Genomic DNA, 14,982 nt, shown 5'->3' with positions numbered 1-14,982 from the left:
TAGCCTCTGTGGCTAACAAGTAGGGATGTGTGATACCACTATTATTACTTTCGATCCGATACTTTTAGACGTCTGCTTGCGTATGTGGTAATGACGACTTTTACAATGAACATTTGTGAATGTAATTGTAAAAAAAATGCATTTTACACCTCTGTATAAGAATTAAAGAAGCTGCCAAATATCTTTTATCAGAGCAATTAACGTCAATCTGCAAATCAACAAATGACTGTAAATCTGAGCAAATCACATTAAAAAAATTCTCTCAAACAAAAATGAAAATAAGGACAGTCGCTCTGACTTGGATATGCTTCCTTTTGGATCAGAAAGAGTGGTCTTCAGGTTACAACTTGACAGAACTTGAACTTTGACAACACAGGTCAGATTCTACATTCTTCATCATTCCCCATGTATATGTGTGTGCATACACACACACACACACACACACACATATATATATGTATATATATAAGAAACAACAGCTTGTTGACTTGGTCTATGTGGATATGTCTGGGATGGGCACTGTGATGTATTTTCACTACATACCTGCCTTCCGTTACAGAGGTCTGTCTGAGGTGTGGGGGCATTTCCCTGCACTGCCTCTCACTCACACATTTTACTTTTTTAGAACTGATTACAGATTCGGTGTCACTCGTGTCTAGATTCGTGTGGACTTGCTATCAATATTTTGATGTGAAGATCCATTCTAAAAAAAAAAAAATACACGTTTAGATTGGACGCATCGATATACACATCTCTACTAACGAGTGCACCGTCTGGCGAACACAACAGCACCTTCATCCATCTGAGGGTGATGACCTATCACTTTATAATGTAGTGGGGATAATGTGAGCTAGTGCAGGGCCGTTCTCGTGGGAATTGTTCCTCTTCTCGCATAAATTTGGCTTTTTGAAGGAGTGCTTTACTGTGCTTCACCTCGATAGGCCTGCCCAGGGTTTCTGCAGAGTCTTAAAAAGACTTAAATTGGACATGCCCAATTTAAGGCCTTTAAAGTCTTAAATATGAGCATATTTACCATTGTAAGTCTTAAATTACCTTTAGTCAAGTCTTAAATCCTTATGTCCATTTGCTGCTTCATCCGTATAACCTCCTCTGTCCCCGGCCTGTTATGTTTCTATTCCTTCGTAGTGGAGCCCTCCCCAGGGATGTCCTGAGTTGATAATTGAATGACAGTACATTTTGTCATTTTGGAAGTAATTCTGTGTCTCTGATTTTTCACTATTTTTCACACTTTGTGTAGGTGTTAAATTTGACCCATAAGAAGTTTTAAATTTCACTTGTTCAAACCCGCAGAAACCTTGCCGGTCAGCGCCGGGGTAGAGCTGTTAGGAGGTGACAGGTGGTAGAAAGATTATCACATACAAAAGGGATTCGTGGCAGTTAATGATTATTGATCAGTATGAACTCCCTCTTAAAGCCTCAACAGTCGAGAAACCTGTTAAAAATCCCCCATAGCTGTTACACCAACAGTTGTTTCCGCTTTATTTATTTTTTTAAATGTTAGAAATCTGTCTCTAATATGTGCACTGTCACTGCCCCAAAATACACCTTTACATTTGCTCGGGGATGGCCCAGTATCACTCTACCCTACTTTTTTTTTTTTTTTTTTTTTTTTTTTTTTAGTGGAGTGAAGTCACAGTGGTTATGTCACCTCCTGCTTTATTTACACCATGGTGTCAGTAGTGTGTGTTGAGAGGGAGAGAGAGAGGATTAAGTTGATGCCTCCTGCCTGCCAGTGCCAGAGAGATGTGTCTTTTGTGATCTGACAGCGTCTGTTGTGGCTTAGCTTTGGGGTGTGATGTCTCAACCTGATTTCCTGCCACCCACGATCACAGCCGCCCTGTGTTTCTGACATCTGTGAGGGGCAGCGAGGAGCTGGGCGTAGCAGGTGGAAGCACGTGAAGCCCTCTCTCGCTTGCAGTGTGCTGGGATGCTTTTGAGTTGCCTGCGAGTTAGATGAGAGAAACCCAACGCAACAAAGAAGACAATGCTCTCTCTGTCTGACTTGTCTTGTCCTCCTTTGACTCTTAAGGCTCCTGAAATGACTGTTCAATTTGCTTAACCTACTTTCAACTGTATGATCAGAAGGGTCTTCCACATGAGAGCTGCACACTTGTCATTTACTTGTTTAAAGTGGGGGATTTGTGAAAAAAAAAACATTAGAAAGACGGTTAATATTTCTTTATTTTTTAGGTTATGCCACGTCTGTGTCTGTTTGTTGTTGTTTTTATTTGACTTGTTCTGATCGCTTGTGCTTAGCCTCACTTTTCCACTAAATAGATCAGGCTGTTTATTTGTGCAAGATCCGTTTGCATCATTCAGTCCTTGTTACTGCAGCTTTTTAAATGTTATTAATAGATAGGACCTCAAGATAGTTTAGCAATGGAGGGACTGGAGATAATATTGTGAATGCCCGTTAAAGCTTTTTTCAATGCAAATGCGCTATTATACTATAAGCTTTGCACGTGCCCCTCTTTTTACATGTCGATGTAAAATATTAGGCACATTTGACACAATTTTATGCAAACTAGTGCAACAATCAATAAATCCTCCGTTTATTACGTTAATCATGTTTACTTTGTTGTTTACAGTGTGGGTCAAAGATGTGTTGCTTTCACTAGGTGGAAGATTCATACCTCACATAACCATTTGTGCCTTAGGTGGTCATTTAACAGTACAAATGCATTATGCTGGCATCACATTTGTGAAATTACAAAAAGAAAATTATGGTAATTTGTCCTGGGACCTTGGCGTAACATTCCAAGATCCCTACAATGGTGCTTGACCCTGTTTTCGTAACCACGCCACCAGACTGCACAGCGTTCTCATGTCTTTATAAAGACGGACCCTCCGAGTGCTGCCTCTGGCCTGACCTTTGCGCTCTCGCTCGGTCCCTTGGTCCTTCGAGGTCAGGGCTGTGTGTTGCCGACCGTCTGGCCCGAGGTCTCGGTGTATGGGAATTCCCATTCGGAGGATGTTTCTGTCTGTCAAGCCCCGAGCTGCACCGGGTTGCGAGCGGTATGGTTGGGTCGGGGGGGGAGTTTGTTTCTGGTCCTGGTTGCCAGAGAGACGCCCAGCGCATGCGTCTGCTGCTGCTGCACTTGCCAGACAATAGCACTGCTGCTTAGCATTCAGAGAAAGAGGCCAAGGTGGCGCTTCCCACCATCTGCCAACAAAGACCCAGGTCACCCAGCCTGGCTCAACCCTCCCTCATTTCCTTCCACCCCCCCTTGCAACTTACCTCACCCCACTGCTGGCCCAGTAGAGAGAACTGAGGGGTTCTCCCCCCTTTTCCCCCTGCTCCTTTCCCTCTGCGCCCCCTCAGCTTTCACGGTGTGTTTCTCTCGCTGGAACGGCCTTTTTCTCAGTCGTAGCTTTGCTGGTTGTCATCCTAACCGGGCGTGCGGTCACGCTTCTTTTTGGTTTGCTTCTTTTTTAATGCATGCACCCAGCTGGCGGGTCGCACAGCGCAGTAGTCCTGTATTTCAGGACAGGTGTGTGCAGCCTGCATGAGAAGATATTCTCATGAGCATACTCACTGTGGGCTGTTATAAATAAACTGCTGACTTGTTATGAGCCAGCATGCAGGACCGTTCTTTCCAGAGAGGGAGTGGCCTGTTGAAGAAGACATCCTGCACACTGTCAATACTCTCCCAGCTTTTTAATCTGCAAGTTACATTTACACATCAAGTGTTTCGAATACACCCTGCGATTAGTGGGAAAAAAAACTGACATTTTCTGATAATGGACCCGTTGCTCGGTATTTACAGTGAACTGTGTGTTGGGGAGCCGTGCCACCCACACAATGCCCACATTTACATGGAGAATATTTCTGTTTTCTCTGTCTTTTGAATTTGATCATCTAAATGTGTTTACATGACCCAAAACATCAGTCAGAATAGAGCTTTGTTGACAAAGTGGTTCTGCCTGAAATATGACAGTGGAAGGTGTTTTTCTCCCTTACCTGCGTCCACAACGCCGAGTTCATTCAATAGAGTTTGATGGATGATTTTATGATGAATCAGAATGGACCAATTCTCAACCACGCTGCCGACATTGGTTCCGCCTTCATTTATCTTCCCAAAACACTTGATTGAACGAATTCTCCTTTTGCTTCCTACGAGTCTTCGTCTCTCCAGTTCTCCCCCGTGTGGGGCAAATGTTCACAGAAGTAATGCATTTATTCCAACCAGGAAGAAATGATCTGGTCAGGTGTTTACATCGTAAACACGTAGCTGGTATTTTCCTATTGGACTGATTATCAAAACTTTACATACACCATCCCTCTGGATTTGATTGAAAATTCCTCTGATTGTACCAGTGGCCATATCAGTGTGTTCTTACTGAAGTGGTCACATGAGGCATTTTCATTCTGATTGGGCCATTCTTCCGAATATTAACAAAGTACTGGTGTCCATGTAAATATGGCAATGGTTGTTACGTTTGTGATAAAATTGACCATGTTTGTAAAAGGAAGGAAATTGGGTGTCCAGTAGCTTCATCACATAGAAGATGAATGATATTTAATAAGATGTCAGAGCAAGAATTTATTGAATGTGGTTCTTCAGGGAGGATGCCTCTGTAAGCATCAATATTATAGCAATGTTAAGTAATTCTATGTCAAGTCCACCTGGCGTTGACCAGTTAATTGTCATACTCGCTATTTTGTTTGTTTCTGTTGCTTAAATCTTCCTGGTACGTGTTTTTTTTTTTTTTGTCAGCTGGGTGAGCTGGGGGTCTTGCACTACTGCAGTCAAATCTCAGTGCTGCTGCTGTTTTAAATATAAACCAGTAACCTGGTGATAAAGTATTCCTGGCTGCTTTCTGAATATTGACAAGTGTTTCTGCTTCTGCTGCAGAGGATTCCTGCAAATCCTTCATTTATTGGTCACTCGTCACCAGCAACACCCGTCGGTATATACTCTAGATCAATCGAAACCATAATGTCTCATAATATGAAAGAGCGGGGCTTTGTCCACTATGGTTACTTAGCAACAGTCAGAAGTGAGGACTTCACATTTTTAATGCACCTTGACAGCCTTTCAGAGACGCATGCACTGTTTTATAGCCGTCAACGGACGAGACCTATGCAAAGTTATGCTAGCGACGGCTCTCAGGCCTTATATTGGTTTCATTTATTTCATTCTACATTCATCACATCATCTCTTCATCTGTTGTTCCATATGTGTTGTTTTTATTCTGCAAGTCTTCCATTTTCCTGCACGAACCGCCTCAAAAATGCAGCTCGTCGGCCTGCTTTCTTAATTTAAAAACAAACGGTCTCTGTTCCATAGGCATCCCGAGCCATTGTTGCTTAAGATTTGGTTTGTTAGAGTTGAATCCACCAACCTACCACCTATTGTTCATTCTGTAGTGAAAGAGCAGTCTCAGCAACAGCAGGCAGGCAGTGAGAGCTTTGTGAGCTTCGCTTTTATCCGACGCTGTGTGTGTGCGTGTGTGTGTGTGCGTTTGTGTGTGTGTGCGTTTGTGCGAGTGGCCAGTGAGCCAGCAGGGAGAAGGAGGGTTTGTATCTGCACCATCTGGGCCGTCTCCGCTCGCTTCCTGTACCTCCACTTTGAGCCCTCTGAGCGCTGAGATTTCCAGGTAGCCCACATCGTTCAAATGAGACAACAGGTTCCGCTAGATCAGTGTAACGTGCGCCTAAAAGGTTTTCGCCGTGGCTGTGAAATGAAACGTCAGCGGCGGCGGAGCTCACCTTGCTTCCTTCTCTCGGACTTGCTTCCTGGCGTTTATTTAGAAGTCGGGCCGTCGACTGCGCGGCTCAGATTCAGTGATAACAGATTGTTTTCTACTGAGCTGTGCCGTCCTCTTGGTTCACTACCCCCAGCTATTTTTAAGCTGTGTTTCCTCCTGTCTTCCCCTTTCTCCCTCTCTCTCCCGTACTCTCAGCACTTAAGTGGCTTTACAGTAAGCTAATGATGAAGCAGGAGCTGCAGCAGCTTTCTCCTCCTAAATGAGGCTTACAGGTTACAGCGGGGTCATAGGACAAGGAGGAAAGGTTGGAGCTACCGTATGACTTCTTTTAAAACAGGCGTGTCAGCGTGGGCCTGTTTGCCAAAAATGGTACGTTTTTGTTGAATAAGAGCGGCACTTTAGCTCATACTTATGCTTATTTCTTCTCAGTGTTATGAGAAACTGTCTTTATATGTGCTCTCACTTTAATCTCTTCGAGGTGAAGTTAATTTAACGTTATGCGCCCGCAGTCCTTTCTCACACGAGAGCTGTGTCGCTTTCCATCCCAGCGAGGGTCAAATGTGATCACCCGACATTGGCACGAGTTTGATCGGTCGGATGTCGCAGATAGTTACTCAGCATCGCTGACACTTTAATTTTCTGAAGCAGTAACCCCCCCCCCTGTAAGTCTTTAAGTTGACATTGCGCTTGCCCTCTTTACCTAAGCAGAAAATGAACAACAGATCAAACTAATTACTAAGGTCTGATGGGAGGCTGTGCCTGATATAAGCATTAGAGCTCGACTGCAACCATCTGCTTCCCCGGCCACCCACTTGGAGGCTTTTACATAAATGATGTTTCACCTCAGGACGCGTTTCGTTCTCGCCGTGGTCACCTGCGCGAAACGCAGCCCAGCGGTTCAAACTGCCAAGTCGCAGCATTGAAACGCCTCTAGCCGGCATTTCTTTTAATTTAAAAATAAACTCCAAAAAAGAATAAATTTCGGTCAATTATTCTCGCTAAACGTCTTGAGCTCGCGGGGAATGTGCAGCCGAGAACTGAAAGAGGCCGGTCACATCAAAGGGAAAGCTTTGCTACACATGTGTCTGGCACCGGCCCTCGTTTCAACCACAAATAAGTACGGAGGGGAAAAACAAAAACTGGATCAGGTTTCTGATAAATAAGGCTTTCGCTGTGGGTGCCGTGGATTCGGGTTTTTTCTATTTAATATCAACTCTTGAGTTTTGCCCTAAACACGACGTGACGTGAAATGTGTCCAAATTTAAAGGAGTGAGACGAGCGCCGACCTTCTGACGGTGCTGCCGGTCTGTGGGAACGACAACACTCTGCATGACGGCAGGTGGTTTCCATCTGAGAGGAGACAAGTGTTGCGCGCTGACCGGGATGCATCTAAATGAGATATCTTGTTTTTTGCAATTGCGTTGCCTACACCTCCTAAATTCCAGGTAGAGTTGCACCTGTTGCTCAAGCAGGTTGAACCCTGTTTTACACCTCTCTACTTGGAGCTCCCCCACCCAATGTTTGCAGTCACGTAGGGCAGACGGATCAGGTTGTTGGCCCCCACTTCGTGTCTCGGTCTCTTTCCCCCTTCAGAACTGGGTCAAAACTTATTTTCATGTTTTTAATACTATTGGATTAGCCACTATTTTTTTTTTTTTTAAATTGTTTGATACAGTCGTCCAGCCAGTGATCTAAAAGTGCAACATTTTTAGTTTAGAATGATAAAAAAACAAAGAAAACAAGCACATTGAAGAAACTGGAATTAAAATGTTTCGCAAAGATAAATAGAAAAACTCTATTTCATGTTTTCCCGTCTACTTTAAGGGCTGCGTTTCTTGGATCTCGCACGTATCGGCCTTTCAGATCCTCATGGGTAATCCGAGTGTCTTTGAGAAATCTTTCTGATATTCAAACTCAAAAGGGGAAATGTTTTGAGCCTGGATCTCGCAACGCATGGAAACAACGCGAACATGATAAATGCTATCTTTCCATTTTCGCGCTCCGCCTCACCTACACTGTCAGATCGCCGCGAAGACGTTGAGGCTCTAATTACTCCTAATTTCTGTGTGTCTGTGTGCCGAGTGCGTGGAGGAGTAGGCGTGTTGTTTTTCCAAATTCCCCAGCAATGGAACAGATAATGCTTCCTGCTGCGCTCCTGCGTTTCGAATCGCCGGCCTCTTTTTTTAAACGGTTCCTTTCTCTCGGTGTCTGCCTCTCGCTCCCCCCCTTGTGTTGTCGGCTCCTTGTAGTGGCGCTGGCGGGGGGCCAGGAGAGATGACGGCCCCTGCAGGCAAGAGCACAGCAAAAGGAAGAGGGCTTAGAGCGGAGGGAGGCACGGTTGAGTGAAAGGAAGAAAGCCAGACGTTCGGTTTCCCTTAAACCATGTGATCAGCAGTGTGAGAGCCGGTCTGTCGCAGACAACTGCCCGAGCAGGTTACTAACCGCAGGGCTTCCCTCTCCCATACGACTGCCACGCATTCCGTCTTTCTCGTCTCCTCCGACATCACAGTGATGTCTCCCAAAGAGATCTCGTCATTATTAAGAATCAAAATCTGTAAAGGCAGTTATCTCCTGTTCTGGTTTCTCTTTTCAGACGCCACCCTGAGCATTAATAAAGCCTCGAGTGTTATGGATTTTTACAAGCGTCTCAATGAGATTTTTCTCTAACTTATTATTATTCTACGAGAGGGTGGTTAATATTGAATTGGGTTTCTACCTCGGTATTCCTCTTTAAATGTTTAACAGTGGTCTAATCTCCTGCTCCGGCTGCCCCCCCTCCTGAAATAGCTCAGAAATCCATTTCAGATTTTCCCTTTAACTCTTGCAAAATGGTGAAGGTACATAGTGTACTCTGAGAGATGGGGCATTTTGGGCGGGGTGGTGTGGTCTTGGGATCCTTGAGATCAATCTACTGAGGAAAGACCTTAATAAATCTTAAAGTATTGCATAAAAACGTACAGTTTAAAAAAATGCTGTAAATTCAGCTAAAGTTAAAGGAAAGTTTCCAGCATTCCTGGTTCACTCTATAATATTTACTGCACGCATACATAAAACACGGCAGGGATGTTACCTGTTGCGCTGTCCGACCGCTACCTGACATAAATCGCGGCTCAGTCTCTCGAGCTTCCGTGAGCTTTCCTTAACGCACCCTTTCCAGAATCCCTCGGGTTCAGGCTTCACTGGACGACCGAATCTTCAGCACGCAGCCTGGAGTCGCTGCAGTCTACAGCGTGAGTCCCTGCGTGCAGCCCCCTTTTCAGATAAATGCGTTCCCACCTGTCTGCTGCGGGACATGTACACGAAGTGCACACTTAAAAGTAAAAACCAGGCACAGTATGAGACTCCTATAGTCCGTAGTGTGGACAGTGTGCAGGGCTGCAACAGGGATGAAATGGGTTATTTTCACACTGCATCCTGCTAAATAAAACCAGAACTTCTATCATTAACCAAACTTTCAAGCATCTTAACATGAAATTAACAAACTAATGAGTCACTTTTAACTTAATTTGCTATTTCTTATAAAGATAGCATTCATTTAGTGCAGAAATTATTATAAAACATGTCCTTTACTAATTATCTGCCGTTAATTAGTTTGCTTTGAATGCGATATAACCTTAAAGTCCTGTGCTGTTGCATTATTTATGTACAAAATATTACTGTTGCAGATGAATAAGGGCACGGCATCCGTGGAAATTGAAGTCATTTAGTTGTATAGGTCTATACGCGCAGAAACGTGCGCACTGGAAAGCAGCCGTCGGCGTCTATGCTTCATTGAGTTGCAGCGTTCAACACGACAAACCGCGTCTTCCAGGCACCGCGTGAGACCACCGTAAAAGTCCAAACACCGACGCCGCTCTCTGGTCGTTCTGAAGACGCCTCTGTCGAGGCGTTGACGCTTAGCGGTCGTGATGCTGTTGCAGGGCGTTCGTTTGATTAGACGTCTGTTTAAATGATTCTCTTGCTTTCAGAGATGGGACTTGGACGTTTTCAGTTTGGGGGTTGCTTGGCGTGAATGGTGATGAACCTAAACGACCTGCATACTTGAGCAGTCTGTTGTTAATAAGGCTGATGAGGTGCAGCCCTTATGTAGATATGAAGAGACACACTCACTTGACAGATTATTAGTTACACTCACTCTAATGTTGGTGCAGTTCTGTACAATGGAGGTATTGATTCTGCTTAATTTTAGAGGCGCTTGTTTATTTTGTGCAATCAAGTTTTATTGCGTCATATTGAGTCTACCCTTGTTGATATAAGTGAAGTAGATAAATATATAAGCAGCTCCCCACAAAGCTGTATTTATAGCTAGTTAGCTATTACAATCATGACCTAATCACGGCCTTCTCCTCAACAAGCTGATTGTAAATATACTCAAAACTAAAAAAAAAAAAAAAAAAAAAGAGAGGCCGACATATAAGTTTTGTATAGTGAACAATAAAACTCAGATATTTCTAAATATTGTAAACATTCGTACAAATAGGAGAAGGAACGGTAGTGGAAAGAAAAGAGATCGTGTGATCTGACTCGTGTAGTCACCTCAGAGGACCTCTGCCATTCACCGACTCCTTCAGGAGTTCATTAACGTTTCCTACATCAGATCTTTCCCGCAGTAATATTCCAATAATTCTCTGCGGGTTTCTTTTCACCTGCCTGCAGCATCAACATGTAAATTAGGAGGATCATGTAGACGATTCGAACTGGTGAGCTAGGTTTTGCCGAACTTTGGAGCCGGCGAACGGCTCGTCTCGTCCTCGGTGGCGAGCCGTTCCCTCTGTCTCCAGAGACAAAAACAAAGCGGGCATGGCATCCCGCCCTTCCTCCGAGGATCTCGTCTTAGATATTGAGCGCTGCTGCTTGAACTTTGCTCCTCGAGGTTTGATGTTTACCTGGAGGGTGGTGATTAGATTTCATAGAGAGCTTTGCAGATTTTGTAAGGCACTGATTAGCAACGTTGAGTCCTGTGTTTAAAGACAAATACTTCATTTTTTCACGCCTTTATAAACGATCTCTCATTTTAGAGTTGTTTTTTTTTTTTAGTGGCCATTTGTGTTTTCGTTGCCTCCTGCTGCTTTTAATTCTCATTCGTAACGGAATACTTTATCGTCGCCTTTTTTTTGACGCCACAAAGAAAACGTTTCCAGTGCATTTCTGAAATGTGGGAGGTGCAAATGGCACAAGGAATGCCACTGTATGCTTCGAGATAGGCCATACGGCTGGCGACGTGTCATTAGTGTGAAACGTTCAGGGCTTTACGTGATTTTCAAGCTCTGAAAGCTTGTTTTAGGGGGTTTAGGCTGCAACAATGATGACACTGGTGGAAATTAACGGTGCTCTCGTAGGGTCGCGGAGTTTACTCGCTCTTTCTTCTCCCCCCCTCGTCTCATGTACAGGCCCCATACAGTTGACTGCCTCCCCTCCCCCATCCCATCACTCTGTATGTCCTCACAATCAGTCCCTCGCCTGGAGCGGAGCAGGCTCCTCCCCTGGCAACAGCAGCTAGATTAGTTGCTTTATCCCAGGTCATCTGAGGGAAGTGGGCCACACAGCGGAGACATAAAGATGCAGAAACGCTATAGAAGCTGTGCGGAGAGCTGACTGCGGCGCCCGGTAGATTTAAATGTAATATACATCTACAGATGTTTGTTTTTCAATTGAAGTCGCCGTCTTACAGAGCTTTTAAATCTTTTAATGTGAGGATTTGTAAGAGCCCTGGAGCCGGCTTTCCTTTTTCGCCTCTGCTCGCTGCTTTCTTCCTGCGGTATCCTGTCTCATTCCCTTGTGTGTCGGGCCTGCTGCTGCAACAACAAGCAGCACCTGCAGTGTTGCCAGCCCTTCGCTGCAGCAGCCAAGACCCATCCTGCCACACCACGAACTAAGAACTGAATCAAATCTATCCCGTCCACCAAACCCTTAGCGCGGCCAAACGAATGAGGCTCGGTTAGCATGACTGCATTGCATCTACCCTACCAGGTGGTTTTTATCGATCGCAGATGAGCGGGAGCACAATATGACTGTTCGGCCCAGTTTTGCCGTATGAGGCGCACGCATTCTTGCACAGCCGGCTGCAGAATGGGCCGGAGTCTTCTTTCTTCACCAAACAGCAGCAGCCTTCAGCGGCCATGCGCGTCCTCCGCACACATACGGGGGCTAATCCTGCCGCCCGAGCGCTTAATTTACATTCCTCAGCAGGAGGGAGGACTAATGACCTGTGGAATCCCACCACCGCTGCTCTACTTTGACATCTGAACGGACAGACGTGGTTCGCTTTGTGCTAACTTCCCTCTCTCATGTGACACAGGTACCCAGGCATGCTGGCCCTCCTTATACTGCTCACGACATCACAAAGGGACACCCTAACCTGGCGGGCACCCCGCCCGGTCATGCCCACTCCCCAGCGCTCTCTCAGGTATCAGTACCCACAGCTTCCCCATATCGCTACCCTAAGGGCTGGGAGACAGGCGGAGGGGTGAGTTTGTCGCTGCGGTCGCCGTCATCCTCTCTGCACATTGTTCGTTTCATGACACAGAAATACTGAAAAATAAGAAAAAAAACATTTTCTTTTGCTAAAATAATGTGTGAATGAATAATCATAATGACATAAATTTTGAATTTGATGACTTTGCTTGCTTTTGCCTGTATTTCCTACACCTAACCTGTGTCACTTCTTTTATTGGTTTTAAAATTCATCATTTCACTACTTCATAAAACAGCAGTAAGTCACGGTTGCATGAGTGTACTTGTTTCTTTGTTTATACCAGAATTCAGACAATTATGTGATTATCCTGAGAACAGTTCCTTTACATTGACATCAATGTTATTTTGCCTGGCGGTCGTGTGTTAACACATCTGTTATTAATTAAGCATTTTAAATAGTCGCCTGTCATTTTTGGGAAGAAGCACCGTAAGTGACTGTGAGGAACAATTAATTAGTATTGGGAATATGTTACAAAGGGTATAAATTCCTAGGTCCCTTCAGGGTTTATGAACAGCAGCACTCTGATTAGGGAGGCTCAGCTCATGGTTAATTATTTAATTTGCGTTTCAGATGGTTAAGTAAGGGTTAAATACATGGGAGGAATCAGCAGAGACTTTACTCTCTGTCTGCGAAGCAGTGATATTAAAACACATGTTATTGGGCAGAATGCCAGAACTTTAGAAAGAGGCTCTTCCTTTGGTTAGCGAATGTTTTACATTGAACGCTTATCATTTGGGAAAATACTAATATCTATACAGGTAACCGTGTAAAAGGTCAGTCCATTAATCCTAGAGACGTAAACACTATAACGCAGCAGCTGTGATGCTGGCGTCTGAGCCCTAATGGCCCATTGCCTCACCCTAAAGCAGCTCTGGTCTCTCACCAGCCTTCTGTAAATAGTCTTATGAGCCAGTGAAACCTTAAATTATCACTATGATACCAGCAGCAGCTTGAAGAGGAGAGCTGCTAACCTGCACACCAGATGAAGTGTTAAAGAATAGAACATTTGCCGTCCTTATGGTACCAGTTATCTTTGGGCAGGACTTTTTTTTCTCCTCAACATCCAAAGTAACTGGGTGCTGTGATGTTCAGTGTATTGTTATATTTAAGGTCCTTTTACAGATGCCAGTGATGCAGTGACTTATTTCTGTGGATTTTCTGATCAGTATCCTTGACAAACCTTCTCCTTCTTTTTTTTTTTTTCTTTTTTTTCTTCTTTTCACAGTCTCCTTACAACCCGGGGCAAAATGCTGGCTCCGCTCCTTTAGTGTATTCTCCCCAGACGCAGCCAATGAATGCACAGCCACAGAGTCGCCCGGTGAGTCTGCCTCTGGCCCCAGATTTTACGGCCCTCCTGCCTCCGTGTGCCCAAACAGTTTGTTGTTCGGCGCGATTGCGTTCGAAGGCTTCGTTGAGTAAGCGAAGGAGGGAGCTTCTTAACTCGACGCAGAGCTGTGACAGGTGTCCCGCGCCGTCGCTGACTGGACCCCGGACGGCACGTTTTTTAGTCGATTCGGCGCGTTGAATCTGCGGCAGAACGAGCTCTCTAAAGATTGCTCTGATTGGGAGCCGAGAGAAGCTCTTCTTGAGATGAGAGATGGAAGAGACAAAAAATATAATGAATAAATTAGACCAGTTGATCAGCTTGATTTGGGAGAAGCCGTCTCAGTACGACGGTCTGTAGCTCTACCTAGCTCCCCCAGCCCCCTGGTTAATAGTAGCTCCTCTGGTTTCTGTTTCAGAATGATGATTACATCACTGTCACCTGAGTTAGCAGGTGACAGTAGCCTGTTGTCGCCATTGGTCATTTGATGTAGTCAAATCAAAGATGGCCGTCATTGATGGCAGTTATTTGGTGTTGGTTTGATGTGTCCATACCTTAACCCTGAACCATTGTCTCCTTACGAGCTTGTTGGTGATGGAGCTGTTGATGGCATATATATATATTTTTTTTACCTACCATCTTCTGCTTTTAACTGTCTGAAAAGCTTAGCAGACTCCGTAGGCCTCACTGTGAATATTTAACACTATGAGTTAAGAGTTAGACATGGCTAATGACAGTGATGCCAAATGTGCCAAATGCCAGATAATTTGTTGTTGAAGTTAGGAAGTTTGTCAAAGACTAACTCATTAGTGTTGTTATCATAGAGGAGGGGATCAGATTGTGATTGAAACTAGGCTGAATAAAAGGAAACTACATCCAATCCAGCCTATAGCCAGTGTCTCTGTCCATCAATCTTTTTTTTTTAAGTACATATTTATATTTTAGGTTTCACAAACAATAAAATCACGACTGGCTTTGTTGCAGCCTCGTATTGTTCTCCGTGTTTCTTGGTATTTGTTTGAAATTTTGTGAAACCAAATCGTACTATTTATTTAGCGGAGCCTGGGGTAAGTCATTTCAATATTGACGGCAGCTTTAAAACATATTGTAAAAAGTCTCCCATCGTGAAAAGCGCAGTTAAGGAAAAAAAAAAAAAAAAAAAAAAAATCAAACATGATTTTGCATTATTTATAAATCTCGCCTGGCTCTTGCCCAGCACGCACCAGGAGAACAAGGCCAACCAGACCTCAGCCTCGCGTATATTTACACAAATGGTAACTGTGTGGTTATCTTGGTACCCTTTCCCACATAGCAAGCTGGAAATTGTTTTAATTTCAATACAGCGTTCGGCACAGCATGCTAATTATGTTTTTCTACAATTCAATATTGCAACATTTACATTGTCGGTAAACCTGATACATCTGGTGCCTCGAATAATGAAGAATCCGAG

At 44.3% G+C, this 14,982-nt stretch overlaps 1 protein-coding gene across 1 annotated transcript in view; it reads left to right on the top strand.

The window, feature by feature from the left end:
• eif4g3a (eukaryotic translation initiation factor 4 gamma, 3a) overlaps positions 1–14,982 on the top strand; it is a 46,005-nt gene that overhangs the window by 1,063 nt on the left and 29,960 nt on the right. Inside the window, 3 exon segments of the mRNA XM_047582071.1 lie at positions 8,891–8,963; positions 12,032–12,199; positions 13,434–13,526. Coding sequence (XP_047438027.1) covers positions 8,891–8,963; positions 12,032–12,199; positions 13,434–13,526 — 334 coding nt within the window.

This window comes from Mugil cephalus, chromosome 4 (genome assembly GCF_022458985.1).
Source record: "Mugil cephalus isolate CIBA_MC_2020 chromosome 4, CIBA_Mcephalus_1.1, whole genome shotgun sequence".
Lineage (NCBI taxonomy): Eukaryota > Metazoa > Chordata > Actinopteri > Mugiliformes > Mugilidae > Mugil > Mugil cephalus.
Note: the sequence above shows the minus strand (reverse complement) of the source record. Positions and strands in the feature narration are given on the sequence as shown.